General features: G+C 44.1%; 1 protein-coding gene across 3 annotated transcripts in view; it reads right to left on the minus strand.

Moving 5' to 3' along the window:
* The window catches only part of LOC115135942 (drebrin-like), a 119,935-nt gene extending 106,975 nt beyond the window's left edge, over positions 1–12,960 (minus strand). For 2 of the 3 annotated variants that reach the window (XM_065023714.1, XM_065023713.1), the window contains exon 1: positions 12,739–12,960. In XM_065023714.1, coding sequence (XP_064879786.1) covers positions 12,739–12,821 — 83 coding nt within the window. In that variant the 5' untranslated portion in view covers positions 12,822–12,960. The remainder of the gene's footprint in view (positions 1–12,738) is intronic. The other variant, XM_065023715.1, reaches the window with a different exon arrangement.
* Positions 12,961–16,020: the final 3,060 nt, after the last annotated feature.

The raw sequence follows: 16,020 nt of genomic DNA on the forward strand, positions 1-16,020 counted from the left end.
TCGTCATCACTGGTGTAGCTATCACCACTAACATACCATGACTAACGTTACGTTTCATCATCATGACCTACAAAATACTACATCCATTGAATTTGTGGCAAACCATATAAACGCAGAATAAATTATTCACTTCAGGCTAGTGAGCGTAACCGTCGTGATTTCAATGAATAATTCAGCTTTGATTGTGTTCTTTAAGTTGCTTGGAGATGGGATTGCTTTGTTCTAGTGCAGCTCCACGTGATTGGGAGGCCCATAGGGCAGGGCACAATTGGTCCGGGTTTGGCCGAGGTAGTCTGTCATGGTAAATAAGAATTTGTTCTTAACTGACTTGCCTAGTTAAATTAAGGTTAAATTAAAAAGAAAAAATGTCTCTGGAGCAGCATGTGTAGGCCTACAGTACCTGCTGTGTCGAGTCTGGATTTGCTAGGGCAACGGGCCTGCCTGTTTGGTTAGTGCTGTATGGGGTCCTAGCCCTTACCAACCATTTTCAAATGTCAATGTCAATTGGGGAGGGACGTCCCAAGGATCCCAGATAGCATGGACCCTGCATGCTCAGCTTGTAGAAGACGGGGAGGAGCAGACGGGCCGAGATTGAAGAGGAGAAAAACCCAATCAACTGCCATTACTGTACAAATAACTCATCCAAAGGGCTTTGACTTCTCAAAGCTAACACAATATGATACCCCATCACCTTATTAATTCAGCCACTTAACCTTACTTAGATAACTAGCTAAACGTATGGCTCGGGTTAACTCAGAATTATGTGCTTTTCACTTAGGAAAAAAAGATTAAAACGCATAAGAAATACCAAAACGCAGATCTAAAATGAGAGTAGAAAGGGCCAAGCCACTGAATTGCCTTGACTGGATAGCCTTCCGTCATGGTACTGCTAAGCAGTCTTCCGTTCTTCCTTTCTGAAGGAAAGATATGCAGGAGGGAAGGAGTAGTGCCAGGAGAAACAGGGCTGGAGACAAATAGCATAGTAACACAGAGACTGCCAGAGCCACCACCTGGGGTAAGCTTTTAGCTGCCGGACCTATTTTAGAAGGAGTGTTTCCTCATAGGAAGTCCCATTGGGATAGAGAGCGAACAGTGGGATCCACCTGAAACAGCGTGAGAGGACACGGAAACACACAGATCAAACAGCATTACACACACACTTCAAACCGCCGCCAAACAAAGTACACAAAGGCCAGTCTTCTGCTTTGGTTTCACCACCTTGTAGTATTTTCCTCAAAGGCCTAAATAAAGCCTTTTTGTTAATATTTCATCAGATGCTATTTTTCATAAACTCAACTCAGCATGGCCACTCTGAGGCCTGGGGCGAGGCCTGCTGTACATTGTCAGGCAGGGGAAGCAGCTCTCTGATAAGACCACGCTGCTGTCTGTTTTTGTTATCACCAAAACTACTGGCACGGCCAGACTTACCTAGATGTTTAAAGTTGGAGATATGCTGTTTAATGTTGGGGGATTAGCGGGCCGATTACTTCCACACAGCTGATTATCAAGTCCAACTGAATCCCAGTCCTGAGAGGGTAGATAGAGGTGGGGGGGTAGAAACTAAAGCAGGATGGGGACATCAGTAGTGGTTGTAAGGGGCTGGGGGGAAGATGAACTCACAAGGGGTTGAAGCAGAGTAGGGTCATTGGGGGTGGATTGGGTGGAGGGTCATGGGTGAAGGTGGATGAAGGCACTGAAGAAGGGTTGGTATGAAGTGTAGGAACTGAATCAGAGTGGGGGACGGTGTTAGCTAGCGAACCTCTCCCTCTAAGGTGCGCCCAACTCCTGCACCCATAATCCTCAGTGGCTTGTTAGCAGTGGCATCATCTGTAGGCACTCAGGCCTGACCTGGACAGAATGCCTACTCCTTCCCAACCTCCTCCACCTTTATCTTTGTTCCCATGTGTCAGCGAGAGAGCTAGCATGCTGGGCTGGTGTTGGAAAGAGATGCTAGCTTGTCGATACACTATTTATGCTAAAGCCTGTTAGAATCAGAAATAGCCACGGCTGCCTGAAGCGAGAGAGCAGGCACTGCCAGATGTGCTTTAATGGGCAACTGAGCCGAATGCTGCTACTGTAGCTGCTGCTGTGTTCCGCACACAAGATGCTTGAGAGGAGGAATTCCATTTGGGACAGGTAATGCTAGCTGGCGCAAACGGTTAGCCTAACATTTCCCACAGCAAGATGAAAGGTCCCGTTGATGCTGAAAGCAAATAGTGTTAATTTGAACACTTTAGAGGGGACCAGAATCCTTTGTTACTTTCCTTTGGGACAAAACTGTGCATTTATTATCAGATACTAACATACTAATACACCTTTCAAACCAAGACGTCTTTATGCCAACTAGCATCCCAACAACCTTTTTCAGACTTTTCTTTATATATGAAAGGTATTGCAGGCGACAAAGCCTCCACTTTTATTTCCGCCAACCGACCTAGTCATGATTGCGGTAAAGTTCTGCCTACAGCTTAGTATGAAATGTAGCCGTAATGCTGAGGAGGCATTGGCTCTTAATAAGCTCTTTCGCCGGTTCTAAACTTTGCAAGGCATGTCACTTCACCTTAGGGCTGGGCGGTATACAGTATTTTATGATACACAGGTATTGATGCATGGATCGGTTTACTTTACCTTCTATAACGGTATTTGAATGTTTGGTTTGTTAAATGTGATACGCCGTGTGTAACGTCCATTTTTATAGTTTACTTCGTCATCTCTTTCCGCTCTCTCTCTCTCTCTCGTGCCACTTTCCACACAGACCTAGCCTCGCCCCTTGTCACTCAATTTCGCATTTGTTGTTCCTCCTCGACCTGGAGATACTTGCGTTGAGTCAATGCAGCACATGCAACAATGTTGATGACAAAGATATTTAAAAAAAAATATTTAACCTTTATTTAACTAGGCAAGTCAGTTAAGAACAAATTGTTATTTACAATGACGGCCTACCCCGGCCAAACCCTAACCTGGACGACGCTGGGCCAATTGTGCGCCACCCTATGGGACTCCCAACCACGGCCAGTTGTGATACAGCCTGGAATCAAACCAGTGTCTGTAGTGACACCTCCAGCACTGAGATGCAGTGTCTTAGACCGCTGCGCCACTCGTGAGACAATGCTGTTTTCACATTGCGTCCTAATATAAATCCACTAGCTTTCGAGAATTACACTATTAGTTTGTGTTTCTTACATCTGCAAACAGCTAGTCTTAGCCGTTAATGCTGTTAGCCGCTAAAGCTAATCGCTAGCTTGCTAATAAATGTACTGAGTCAGAGCAAACGTAACTAGAAATACAGTCAGATAATACCAGTTTTGGTGTAGACCTACATCTGCATGTTTTTTGTGCAACAGTATATTCTAAATCAAAAGAATACGCTACGCGGCATAGGGCAATGCATCATAGTGCTAGCTGTGCCATCGGAGACTCTGGGTTCGAGCCCAGGCTCTGTCGCAGCCGGCCGCGACCGGGAGGTCCATGGGGCGAAGCACAATTGGCCTAGCGTAGTCCGGGTTAGGGAAGGTTTGGCCGGTAGGGATATCCTTGTCTCATCGCGCACTAGTGACTCCTGTGGCGGGCCGGGCGCAGTGCACGCTAACCAGTTTGCCAGGTGCACGGTGTTTCCTCCGACACATTGGTGCGGCTGACTTCCGGGTTGGATGCGCGGGTTGGGTTGTGTTTCGGAGGACGCATGGCTTTCGACCTTCGTCTCTCCCGAGCCCGTACTGGAGTTGTAGCGATGAGACAAGATAGTAACTACTAACAATTGGATACTACGAAAAAGGGGGTATAATTCAAAAATATATATTTTTTAAAGAATACACAACGCAAAAATATGTTAGCTACATCAAGTAGCTAAGATAACATTCAATGTAGCCAATGATTATAGGGTCCCTTAGAAAACAATTGTCAACATTTTGGTTCCTACCCTGTCACAATGACTCCTCCCTGGAATTTTATTTTGTTGTCATGTCAAACACTGTATTCAAAGTGCCCACTTTTATATTCTAACTGTAGAATTAGAATAATAATTCTATTTCCATGATTCCAACAATTCACCCAAGTGTCATGCTCCCTGGGCACTGTTTCAAAATATCACTTGTTTTATACATGGGCGTAGCCAGAAATGTTAGCATTTTTGGAATAATAATGTATTAAAAAAAAAATTAATCTCAATTTGATTGGGTGGGCCTGGGCCCACCCATGCCTACACCTCTAGATTTATATGACAGCGGTTCCACACGTTGCTGAGACAAGTTTTGTGGGAGAAATATTATTTGAATTGACTGTTCAGGGTAGCCTAAGTGTGTCTTGTCTGTTAAATTTACAAAATAACTATTGATTTCATGTGCATGGCGCAGCCATGTGTAACAGTATAACTTTAGACCGTCCCCTCGCCCATACCCGGCGCGCGAACCAGGGACCCTCTGCACACATCAACAACAGTCACCCACGAAGCATCGTTACCCATCTCTCCACAAAAGCCGCGGCCCTTGCAGAGCAAGGGGAACTACTACTTCAAGGTCTCAGAGCAAGTGACGTCACCAATTGAAGCGCTATTTAGCGCGCACCACCGCTAACTAAGCTAGCCGTTTCACATCCGTTACACATGTAGCATATATGCTGCAAAACCAGTAACACAATTCAAATCAACATCTGCCATTCTATTATTTGGAAAATACATTTTCAAAGTATTTTCAAATGTTTCTTAGGGCCTGCCTAAAACAAATTAAAAATTGATTTCTTTGTGATGGTGTATATTCAATGGGTTTATTAAAATGCATGTCTACTCCCACTCCTAAATTTGCCGGCATCTGCACAGGAAATATAAAAGGCTTAAACTGGCAAGAATGTGGTAAAAATGGGACTGTATGAATTGGGCTCTAAAAAACATACCTGATTTGTTTTAAAGGCAACATACCGTAAAGTCTGTCTGTAAAGGGCATAAGAAACCTGCTAAATGTTCAAAGGTAAACCCATTCTGAAGGATTGTCAAGCCCTGTGACATGCTCATAATCACAATAAGTAGCAGAAGGCTGAGCTCCAGACAGAATAACAGTCCAGTTCCTACAACTGAGGCTATGCCAAAACACACAATACAATGACAGGATTATTGTTACTGTCTCACACACTCTGATCTGTGTCTGACGCTGATCTGCTAACTGACAGTATACCCAAGTGCCAAATAATCAGCATTTTCATCACGGTGTTGTTCTGAAAGAAGGGAAGGAATTATTTGACTTATTATACAGGCATCCATTTCCACAGTGAGAATTCCTTTCTCTGTCCTCTCCTAGGGTCCAGAGGTAAACGAGGGAATGTGATGTGGAGGAGCGAGGAGAGGAATATTTGCTATGACTATGATTCTTCACTAGAGACTCCCTGAAGAGGATCTGTTTCAATGCAACATACTGGGCTGTAGAAGTCATTAAAACAACACACAGGGACAAACACTTACAGATTGTATGTAGAAACGAACTTCATGGCCACCATCTGTAAAATACTAGTCAGTAAATTAGACTCAAGGTCAGCATGGAAAGGGGGAATGAAGAAGAACAGTATCAGGATTTTGTTTTGCATTGAATTCCAAATCAAGTCAATGTTTAGTTGGTAAGGCATTGTGCCTCTACCACATAGGACCTCTCCAAATAGCACATCACTCAGTGGTATTAAAGCCAATGGAGTCCGAACTTAGTTTGGGGAGGTTGTCATGCTTTGTGATTTGGTCAATACCAGTAATCAGAGGCCGGCTTGGAGAGCGATCAAGCGCCGAGTGAATCCAGGAGTGAGGAGGTCTACGTAAATGAGACTAGTAATTCAATGGCTTTGGATTTTACACAAAAAAATTGCTTCAAAACGGTGTGTTTTTCTAAGTGACTTGCCTATCGGTCACAGGACTTTCCAGATTCTTACTGCCCTCGCTGGTTTCCAGGTCATTTCTTGACAGCAGAGAGCAAACAGTAGAGTTTCCAGTCTCGGCTGGTGTTTCTCTGACTTCCTTTGTGATTCGACTGACTGACTTACTGATTGAAGGAGCTGAGCAAACCAAAACCGTCTTTTCAAGGTCTACTTTCTAGCTTTGGGCTCCATAAACAAAGGATAACTTCTTTCTCATAGGGAAGTTTCAGCTCTGCCAAGAGCCAATGAAAACTTTTCTGTCCTCCATTTGCAGAGCTCGATGGATGTTTTTATACTGTTTTGTCTTTGTGATCTTGGAGCAATCAAAATGCAAGACCATGAAAAAGTCAGTGACGGAAACTCATCTATGACTTCAGGCAGACAGTGTCCAATCCATCATTGTATGTGTGCTGATCACCTTAAAATAAGTGACCTAGCATGGAAAATGACGGAGTAGACAGCCTTACACGGAATCCAAACAGGCTGCGCGCGTGCATACATTTATTTTGTCCCCCTACACCAAACGCGATTACGACATGCAGGTTAAAATATCAAAACAAGCTGAACCAATGACATGAATTTGGGGACAGGTCGAAAAGCATTAAACATGTATGGCAATTTATCTAGTTAGCTTGCACTTGCTAGCTAATTTGTCCTGGGATATAAACATTGAGTTGTTATTTTACCTGAAATGCACAAGGTCCACTACTCCGACAATTAATCCACACATAAAACGGCCAACCGAATCGTTTCTAGTCATCTCTACTCCCAGGCCTTTTCATCTTTGAACTTATATGATGATCAGCATCTAAACTTTCGTAGTATTACCACGACAACCGGCAAAACAGTTAGTCTTTCAATCACCCACGTGGGTATAACCAATGAGGAGATGGCACGTGGGTACCTGCTTCTATAAACCAATGAGGAGATGGGAGAGGCAGGACTTTCAGCGCGATCTGCGTCAGAAATAGAAAGGAGTTCTATTTTAGCCCTTGGCATCGCAGACGCTTGTTGGCGCGCGCGAGCAGTGTGTGTGCAATAATTGAGTAACATGGATTTCTACATTTATTTTGCGATGCTCGCGCAAGCGACGTGTCCGGTCTGGTCAGCATGTTGGGTCTCGTTGTGCGACTTATTGTTAGACAGCTGTTCTGTGGAATGACTGCATGGCTTATCTTTTCTACCCAATTGAATCTTCATCCCCATGGCATGAAAGTGCAAGTGGAGTGCAAATGATTTCCCAAACCAAATTTGGACATTTTGTCTTAATAACTGGAGGGTTATATAGCATTTATTGTAGTACAGTGCTCTCATAGTCAACTCGAAACCCCAGAACACTTGGACCAGAACAGAATTATTGCATAATAACGTTATTGAATTTAAAATGAACAGTTTGTGGATTTTTCTTGCTAATTACATGAATGAGGCCAATTCAACCACGTGAGCTCTTCCTGCCTTTTCCCAGACCACCAGACCACTATTGCCCAATTTACAGTGTGTGTGTGTGGCTTAAATTGGTTCCCATGGCACAAGAGTGTAAAAGAACCCTATACAGTTGTAGCTATACCTCTCTTTCTCCATCTGTGTGTTTGCATGCGTGTTGTATGTGTGTTGTCCCCAGGGATGTCGCCAGCACCATGTCTGGTTGACTTGGAGGGGGGATGGGCATTTTTTATTTATTTTATTGAACCTTTATTTAACTAGACAAGTTAATTAAGAACAAATTCTTATTTACAATGACGTCCTACCCCGGCCAAACCCGGATGACGCTGGGCCAATTGTGCACCGCTCTATGGGACTCCCAATCACGGCCGGTTGCGATACAGCCTGGAATCGACCAGGGTCTGTAGTGATGCCTCTAGCACTGAGATGCAGACCACTGCGCCACTTGAGTAGGAGTGGGAGGAGGAGGCAATAGCATTGCATTGAAGGAGCATTGCAACAAAGTCAATAACAGTCGAGACACAGAAACACAAAGATTGACACCTTAACTCATGTTGTACCTTTGAAGTGCACAATAATCCTGATTTATGTAGCCTAACTGAAATAACTGAAAAAACGGGGTAAAATGAAAAACTATCTACGACAAATTTGAGATTTATTGCACATTTTGTTATTGTATGGATGGAGCATAGTGGGATAGCTTTTAGCGGGCTAGCAGCCAGAGGTGGCCATGCAACCAGGTGACTGACACACTGATGACTTCCAGGAGAAGAGACAGACAGGAAGTCAGGGGCCAAACCTGCTGCTGATTGGACAGAGAGGGGTCTGGCTGTCTGTCTGAGAACTAAAACATTCCTTCCTGTTCAGAATATGACCTATACCGGTGATGACAGACGGAGAGCAAAAAAAATCTGACTGAGCAAATTAGAAGAACATTGTTCTTAAAAAAATGGACAACTGATTGCAAAGGACAGAAAAAAGTTTATATTTCTGTCTTCAGATACTAAGATATTACACTTTTAACGAAGCCTTTCTGCTGAAGCAACCAACCAGGACCTATCTAATCCAAGTAAAAGGATTGATAACCCAATCAATGCAGCATGATGGGTAAAGGAACAGATCATCAGGATAATATAGGAAACATGTCAGGTAATGACTGAGAGGGCTAGGGGTCAAAGGGTCAAACCCATGGCTCCCGGTGAATCAGCAACAGCCACCGCTCTACATGGAACATTCCAGATGTCTGTGTGTGTTTGATATTGGATAACCCTTGTGACATTCTGGCTCGTTGTGCGTCACATCTTCATGGTGGAGTTCAAAAAGCCTTCATTTTCTCTTGCAAGAGCCTCTCAAGAGTCCTCTAGGCTCTAGCCATAACTGTCACTGAGGCTCTGGCTGGTCCTCGTTGAATTGAAGGACACTATAATATAATTCATCATCCACCTGGATTCTTTCTGCAATAGTTATTACTGGCTTTGTCTGCCTTTTCTGAACCGCTTTGAGAAATGTCTCATCATGCCATGATCAGACAGGTAGTGTCTTCTCACCCTGTATGAGGTATTTGCCGCCAGCGTTTGATTGTTATAGCTCCTACAATGCAGAACTAGCTTTGTAATCAGGTTTCAGAGACATGGTTGGAAAGATTAAAAAGGCATGATGGGAGGGGTAGGAATATATACTGAACAAAAATATAAGCGCAACATGTAAAGGGTTGTTCCCATGTTTCATGAGCTGAAATTAAAGATCACAGATTTTTTTTCATAACCACAAAAAGCTTATTTTTCTCAAATTGTGTGCACAAATTTGTTTGAATTCCTGTTAGTGAGCATTTTTTCCTTTGCCAGGTGTGGCATATCAAGTAACTGATTATACAGCATGATCATTACACAGGTGCACGTTGTGCTGAGGACAATAAAAGGCCACTCTAAAATGTGCAGCTTTGTCACACAACTCAATGCCACAGATGTCTCAAGTTTTGAGGGAGAGTGCAATTGGCATGCTGACTACAGGAATATCCACCAAAGCTGTTGCCAGAGAGTTAAATGTTGAATTTCTCCACCATAAGCCACTTCCAACATTGTTTTAGAGAATGCAGCAGTAAGTCCAACCGGCTTCACAACCGCAGACCACCTGTTACCACGTCAGCACAAGACCTGCACATCCGGCTTCTTCACCTGCGGGATCGTCTGAGACCAGCCACCTGGACAACTGATGAAAGTGTGGGTTTGCACAACAAAATAATTTCTGCATATACAGTACTGTCAGAAACCATCTCAGGGAAGCTCATCTGCGTGCTCGTCATCCTCACCAGGGTCTTGAACTGACTGAAGTTCGGCGTCGTAACTTACTTCAGTGGACAAATGCTCACCTTCGATGGCCGCTGGAGAAGTGTGCTCTTCACGGATGAATCCCGGTTTCAACTGTACTGGGCAGATGGCAGACAGAGTGTAGGGCGTCGCGTGGGCCAGTGGATCGCTGATGTAAATTTTGTGAACAGAGTGCCCCATGGTGGCGGTGGGGTTATGGTATGGGCAGGAATAAGCTATGGACAACTAACACAATTGTATTTTATCAATGGCAATTTGAATGCACAGAGACACCATGACGATGACCTGAGGCCCATTGTCGTGCCATCACCTTGTGTGTGTACATATTTTCCTACCTTAACAGGATCACAATGTCCTGACAAGGTAGGATTATTATTATTATTTTTTAGAAAAGTCTGGACATTTTTAATGTCCTGAATTTGTTCAAATGCTATTTTAGGCTTAAGGGTTAGGTTTAGGGTTAAGGTTAGGTTTAGAGTTATGAGTTAGGGTTAGGTTTAGGGGTTAAGGTTAGGCTTAAAGTTAGGTTTAGGGTTAGGGGTTAGGGAAAATAGGAATTTGAATGGGAATACATTTTTACTCCATAAAAAGTCCTGAAAAATGCATGACAAGGACAGCGTTGCTCAGTGAAGAAGGAAGGTCAGTTATGTGAACAGAAAGCCCACAATGAATCCACCACTTATCCACCATTAGGGGAAAGACACCTGTGTGTCAGAGGCATTGAGGGCCCATGAAGAGGGCTCATATTTTTGAGGGGGTATGATGGGGTATGATACATTTACGGTATGTGTGTGTGTGTTGGGGTGTGTGGGTCAAGTGGGTAGAGCATGGCACCACAGGGGACCAGTACGAAGAAGTAGGAAAATGTATGCACTCACTACTGTGAGTCGCTCTGGATAAGAGCGTATGCTACATGATTAAAATGCAAATTTTAAAAAGTGCCAGCGCGTGTGTGTAAGTGTGTGCATGCACACTTGTGTGTCGGGGCAAGGCAGCCATGACGTTATAGATGATGAGGTATTATATGGACAGGGAAAGAGGGGGAAGATTGAGGTTGTTTAGGGTCATAGATGGTTGAAAGCCCTGTCTTTGTTCAGCTCAGTTCAAGTGTGAGTAAATGGGGGAAAGCCTAAGGCCCTTTGCATTATCAAGCTATTCTTTGCTATAATCTGATAAATAAGCAAATAAAATGGGCCCTTGCAACATTTAAACACAGCCTAAGGAAATATTAACCTTTGTCAATTATATGAGTGCAACCCACTTGAACAAAAAGCAGAGAGTGATATTCAACTACAGGTAGGAATTTCTCTAGTAGTGTGGCTATTGGCTAACAGGCAGGTTGAGGGAGGATGCCTCCTCTCAAAAGCCTAGGTTAGCCTTCTATCATTTAACAATATAATGTTTACAACACGATTATAATAAAACAGCATGGTAACACGTCTCATCATCACACATACAAGCTGTATCTTCTTAATTTAGAATATGTCATTTCTATGTACAGGAAAATCTCACTTTGCTTTGCATCCATTTTGTGGGCTTTTGTGAACCTGTTCCAAGCAGACACAGGCTGAAATGGGGGTTAGTGGGGCTCTACAGGGAATGGGCAATCCAACAGGCTGGTGGTAGACTACTGAAGCCCAGTCAAAACATGCAGATACTGCCATTTAGGCAACAATAAAAGGCTACATCTGTATTGAAAAATAAACAAAACAATGGTGGCAGACTGACAAAATATATTGTTTCTTGGCTTGTGGCATCTTTTATTATTAAAGAGACATTACAATAGTGATGTTGTAGATGATTCAATCAGATCAACTCTATATGCCTATAAGGCTATAGAGATAAACTCCAAAGGATGACACATGCTCTAAAAAAAATGTTTTATATTATCTTGAAAGATAGCAATTGGTTATCTTTAGTTGGAAAAATGTGATAATTTAAGCTGTTTAGCATAGAGTCAAAGGCCTATCCATCTTCAAAAGAGAGAAGTGATCATCAGTGGACTTCAATGGATGCAGCCTTTCAGAATGTCTCACTCTCTCTGTTAAGGCCGGCTGGTTTTGTAGGTGAACAGATATTCCACTGACCATGTGTATCCATTTCCACACAAAGGGAAGAGAAACGCCTCCACATTGACACAAGGCCCGATGGAATGTATGGATAACCCCCCCCCAACAGGCCAAAACAGCAGTTACATCGCGTATAATGGGAGGAAGAGAGAAGAGGGAGCAGAAGAGAAACAGGGCCTGTCACATTGAGGGTTTTTAGACTGACACTACTCGCCTCGCCCATATCATCTCAGCCCTCGCTAGTCGGGATGCGAGAACGCTACATGTAAATGTTTTTATTTAAAATTAGGGAAACGAGCGGTATGCTATTGCAAAGGGGGAAACGTACGTACATTCTCTCAATATTCAAACATTTTCAGGGACTCCCCACTACGTCTGTCTATGACAGACAGAAACACAGTGGTCGGTGGTCCAAAGTAAAAACTCGCTCTGAGCAAACAATGAATCACCCTTCTTCTTTCTCAATATTTGATCAATGCGCACATTGCCTGCTGCTGTTCTGGACTATGAGCAGCCAGTGACCGCTGTGTCAGTTGGTCTGCTGTAAACAGCCGCACATTTCAGCACTTTAAACAAGTGGGATTTTAATTGTATGAAAAAAAAATCGCCCTCTGGACTGAACGCCCTGCTTCTGACAGCTTTGGAATGGAACCGTTACATGTTATGCATGTATCAGTAGATCATCCCGCATCATGGATCGTTACATACTAGCCTATAGTATCAACTATGATTTCCCTGCGATTTTTGCCACAGTGCTTTTTGAACTTTAATTTGTAGGCTTACTTCGGCATTTCTCCCCATCCTGTTCCTCCTGCAAAAGACCAGGGGGATGCTGCGTAGCCTATCACAAAAAACAGCCTGCAGACGGTACTGCATGGGGGGGATGTGCATATCCCGTCCTGTGCATCCATCCGCATCCTCAACGCCCCCCCACACACACACACACTCAACGATAAAAACACTTTAATGCCGATGAGCCATGATAGATAAGGGAAGTTCAATTGACCTACCAGTCAGTGGACGAGGTCTCGTTGATAACATCCTGGTAGGCTGTTAGAAGGGCCAGTCTGTTCTTGCCGAGATTCACAGCCATGTTGCTGTCTCTGCAATCATCCAGACCGGTGTAATACTGTAATGGAAGTAAAGGAGAGTAGAGAGAAAGAGAGGGAGAGAGACACTGCGGAGTAGAAAGTGAGAGGGGGAGAGATTCTGAGTGGAGGAACAAAGACAGTGCAGCGCTTACAGCCCCACAAACTGCGTGGTCCTAGTGCGAAAAATTCACAGACCTCTAAAAAACACTGCTGGGTCCTAGCGCCTTATAGAACGTCAGCAGTCAGCACTGAATCCTGATCTGACCAGGCATGGAATGACTCGTCAAACCAGCACCTGACAAAGACCAAGGAGATGACAGTAGCCATAGCCTCTTACAGAAATGGGGGTCTAACTAACAGGCGGGAGGAGGATTCAAAGTCTTCTTTTTTTTACACAACATTCTCATTAATCCTCTTCATAATTTGCTCTTTGATAAAAACAGCCCTTTATTTAACAGCTGTTGTTTTAGGCTTTTGTCTGGCTCTGGCTGGTTATCCAGAGATGGGTGTTTGATGTCTGGGCTGTGGAAAAGAGATTCATCCAAAAGCCACCAGTTCTCAAGGCTGTAGCTAGCTGCAACTCTCAGAGTGATAATGTTTTACGAACAAATAACAGGAACAATCAGCCCTGATAGCATCCGACCCAGTCTGGAGTGTGTGTCTGGGATGAGAAACATGTTGGGGGTGGGGGGGGGTCTGTAGTCTGTACTGTATGCATATTGGGCAGAGAGAGAACAGTTTTGTTGCCTGATAACTGGGATAAAGATCCTAGAGCCCAGTCTGGGTCTACAGTGTATTTTTGAGTATAGAGTAAGATTAAGTTACTCAGGCTAAGGTCAGTTTTGTTATTTTTGAGTATAGAGTAAGATTAAGTTACTCAGGCTAAGGTCAGTTTTGTTATTTTATTCTCCTTATGGTTATAGTTACAGTTTGGGGAGGGTAAACTGATCCTGAATCTGTGCTTACAGCTGACCCAACTCCTACCCAAACAGTGTTGGACGGAACCTCAGGGGCAGCCTCAGTGCTGTGCACCCAGGCTTCATTGGCTCAACACCCACACCTCAACACCCACACTATATATTCAAAAGTATGTGGACACCCCTTCAAATTAGTGGATTCAGTTATTTCAGCCACACCCGTTGCTGACAGGTGTATAAAATCGAGCACACAGCCATTCAATCTCCATAGACACACATTGGCAATAGAATGCCCTTACTAAAGAGCTCCTTGACTTTCAACGTGGCACCGTCATAGGATGCCACCTTTCCAATAAGTCAGTTTGTCAAATTTCTGACCTGTTAGAGCTGCTCCAGTCAACTGTAAGTGCTGTTATTGTGAAGTGGAAACGTCTAGAAGCAACAACGGCACAGTCGCGAAGTGCTCGTCCACACAAGCTTCAAACTGCCTCTGGAAGCAACGTCAGCACAAGAACTGTTCGTCAGGAGCTTAATGAAATGGGTTTCCATGGCTAAGCAGCCACACACAAGCCTAAGATCACCATGCGCAATGCCAAGCGTCGGCTGGAGTGGTGTAAATCTCGACGCCATTGGCAGCACGCTTCACCATCTGGCATGCTGACAGACGAATCTGGGTTTGGAGGATGCCAGGAGAGCGCTACCTTCCCGAATGCATCGTGCCAACGTTTGGTGGTGGAAGAATAATGGTCTGGGGCTGTTTTTCATGGTTTGGGCTAGGCCCCTTCGTTACAATGAATGGAAATCTTAACACTATAGCATTCCATGACATTCTAGACAATTCTGTGCTTCCAACTTTGCGAGCCAGGCCTAATCGCCCAACATCAGTGCCCAACCTCACTAATGTTCTTGTGGCTGAATGGAAGCAAGTACCTGCAGCAATGTTCCAACATCTAATGGAAAGCCTTCCCAGAAGAGTGGAGGCAGTTATAGCTGCGAAGGGGGGACTAACTCCATATTAATACCCATGATTTTGGAATGAGATGTTCGACGAGCAGGTGTCCACAAACCTTTGGTCATGTAGTGTACGTCTTCCAGCGCTACCCTGACAAGCCCTGCCAGCCCTGACAAGACCTCAGATTGCCAGGGAACTGTCACTCAGAACACAACACGAGACAGGCCATGTTTCTAGCATCCATGAGAAAAAGTGCTATGGATAGTGGCACTTTACATTACAACATAAACTAAACTGGTAATAACATGATAATAGAATGTCTCATGTACATTTAAGGTTTCACAATGCTTTATTTTCAGGAGGGGGAAGAGCAGTAATCCTTCATCAGTCTAACTGACACAAATCACAGCATGCCACTTATGTAGAAATAGATATGAGTGTCAATCATTCCCCCCCAACACACACACACACACACAATACACACCTCTACACTTACATATGCTCTTATCCTCTTTATCCAACAATATTCCTTCTCCACATCAATGACCCTCATACCACACACGCTCACGCCCCCCACACTCACCCCTCCTTCCTAACTGTCTCATCCAATGAGGATCTGTGTTTGGCCCATAGCGGCCCTTCTCCCTGTTAAGTGGGTTAACCTTAATTATTCTCCTCATCCATCCGGTCCTCAGCGTCTCCTGCAGATGGCTAAGGTACCAATTATTTTCACTGGTTGTAGTGATTGTTCTCAGGGAAGACATCTGTCCAGCAAAGAATGGGCTGGGATCCAATGTCCAGGATTCTCCAGCAGTGGCATGCATACATGGGGGGTGAGTGTGTGTTTGTTTGGGTGGGTGGGATCGTGGTATGTGTGTGTGTTGGCTTCAGTGCCCAAAGCTCACACCCAGTCTTAAATGGAGCAGCAGGGGATTGAGCCAGTAGCTCCATATAGGACTCTGACACCAGGCTCTCAGTCTTTCAGTGGCCAAATTACTCTGCTGGGGCTGAAGGAAGGAGAATACAGCAGCTTTTGCATCAAGCTCAAACTGAATTACACAACACAAACTAGTTCCTATAATCTGTCAGTAGGGCCGAAAGTAGACAAAAACACTGTAGCATTAGAATGAGGAATTATAATTCATTTCTCGTATTTGAACAAAGTAACATGATTTCTTAGTCATTCAGAGTACTTTCAAACTGGAGAAACAGAGGGAGACGGAGGACAATGAGCAGCTTGTTCTGAGTTCATAAAAGAGTGGTATTGATTTATTGATCTGGTTCTATTTTAGGAAGTCTGTGGGGTAAAGGGGAGTGAAGGCAGGTGGAAAG

This window comes from Oncorhynchus nerka, linkage group LG10 (assembly GCF_034236695.1).
Source record: "Oncorhynchus nerka isolate Pitt River linkage group LG10, Oner_Uvic_2.0, whole genome shotgun sequence".
In the NCBI taxonomy this organism is placed as follows: Eukaryota; Metazoa; Chordata; class Actinopteri; order Salmoniformes; family Salmonidae; genus Oncorhynchus; species Oncorhynchus nerka.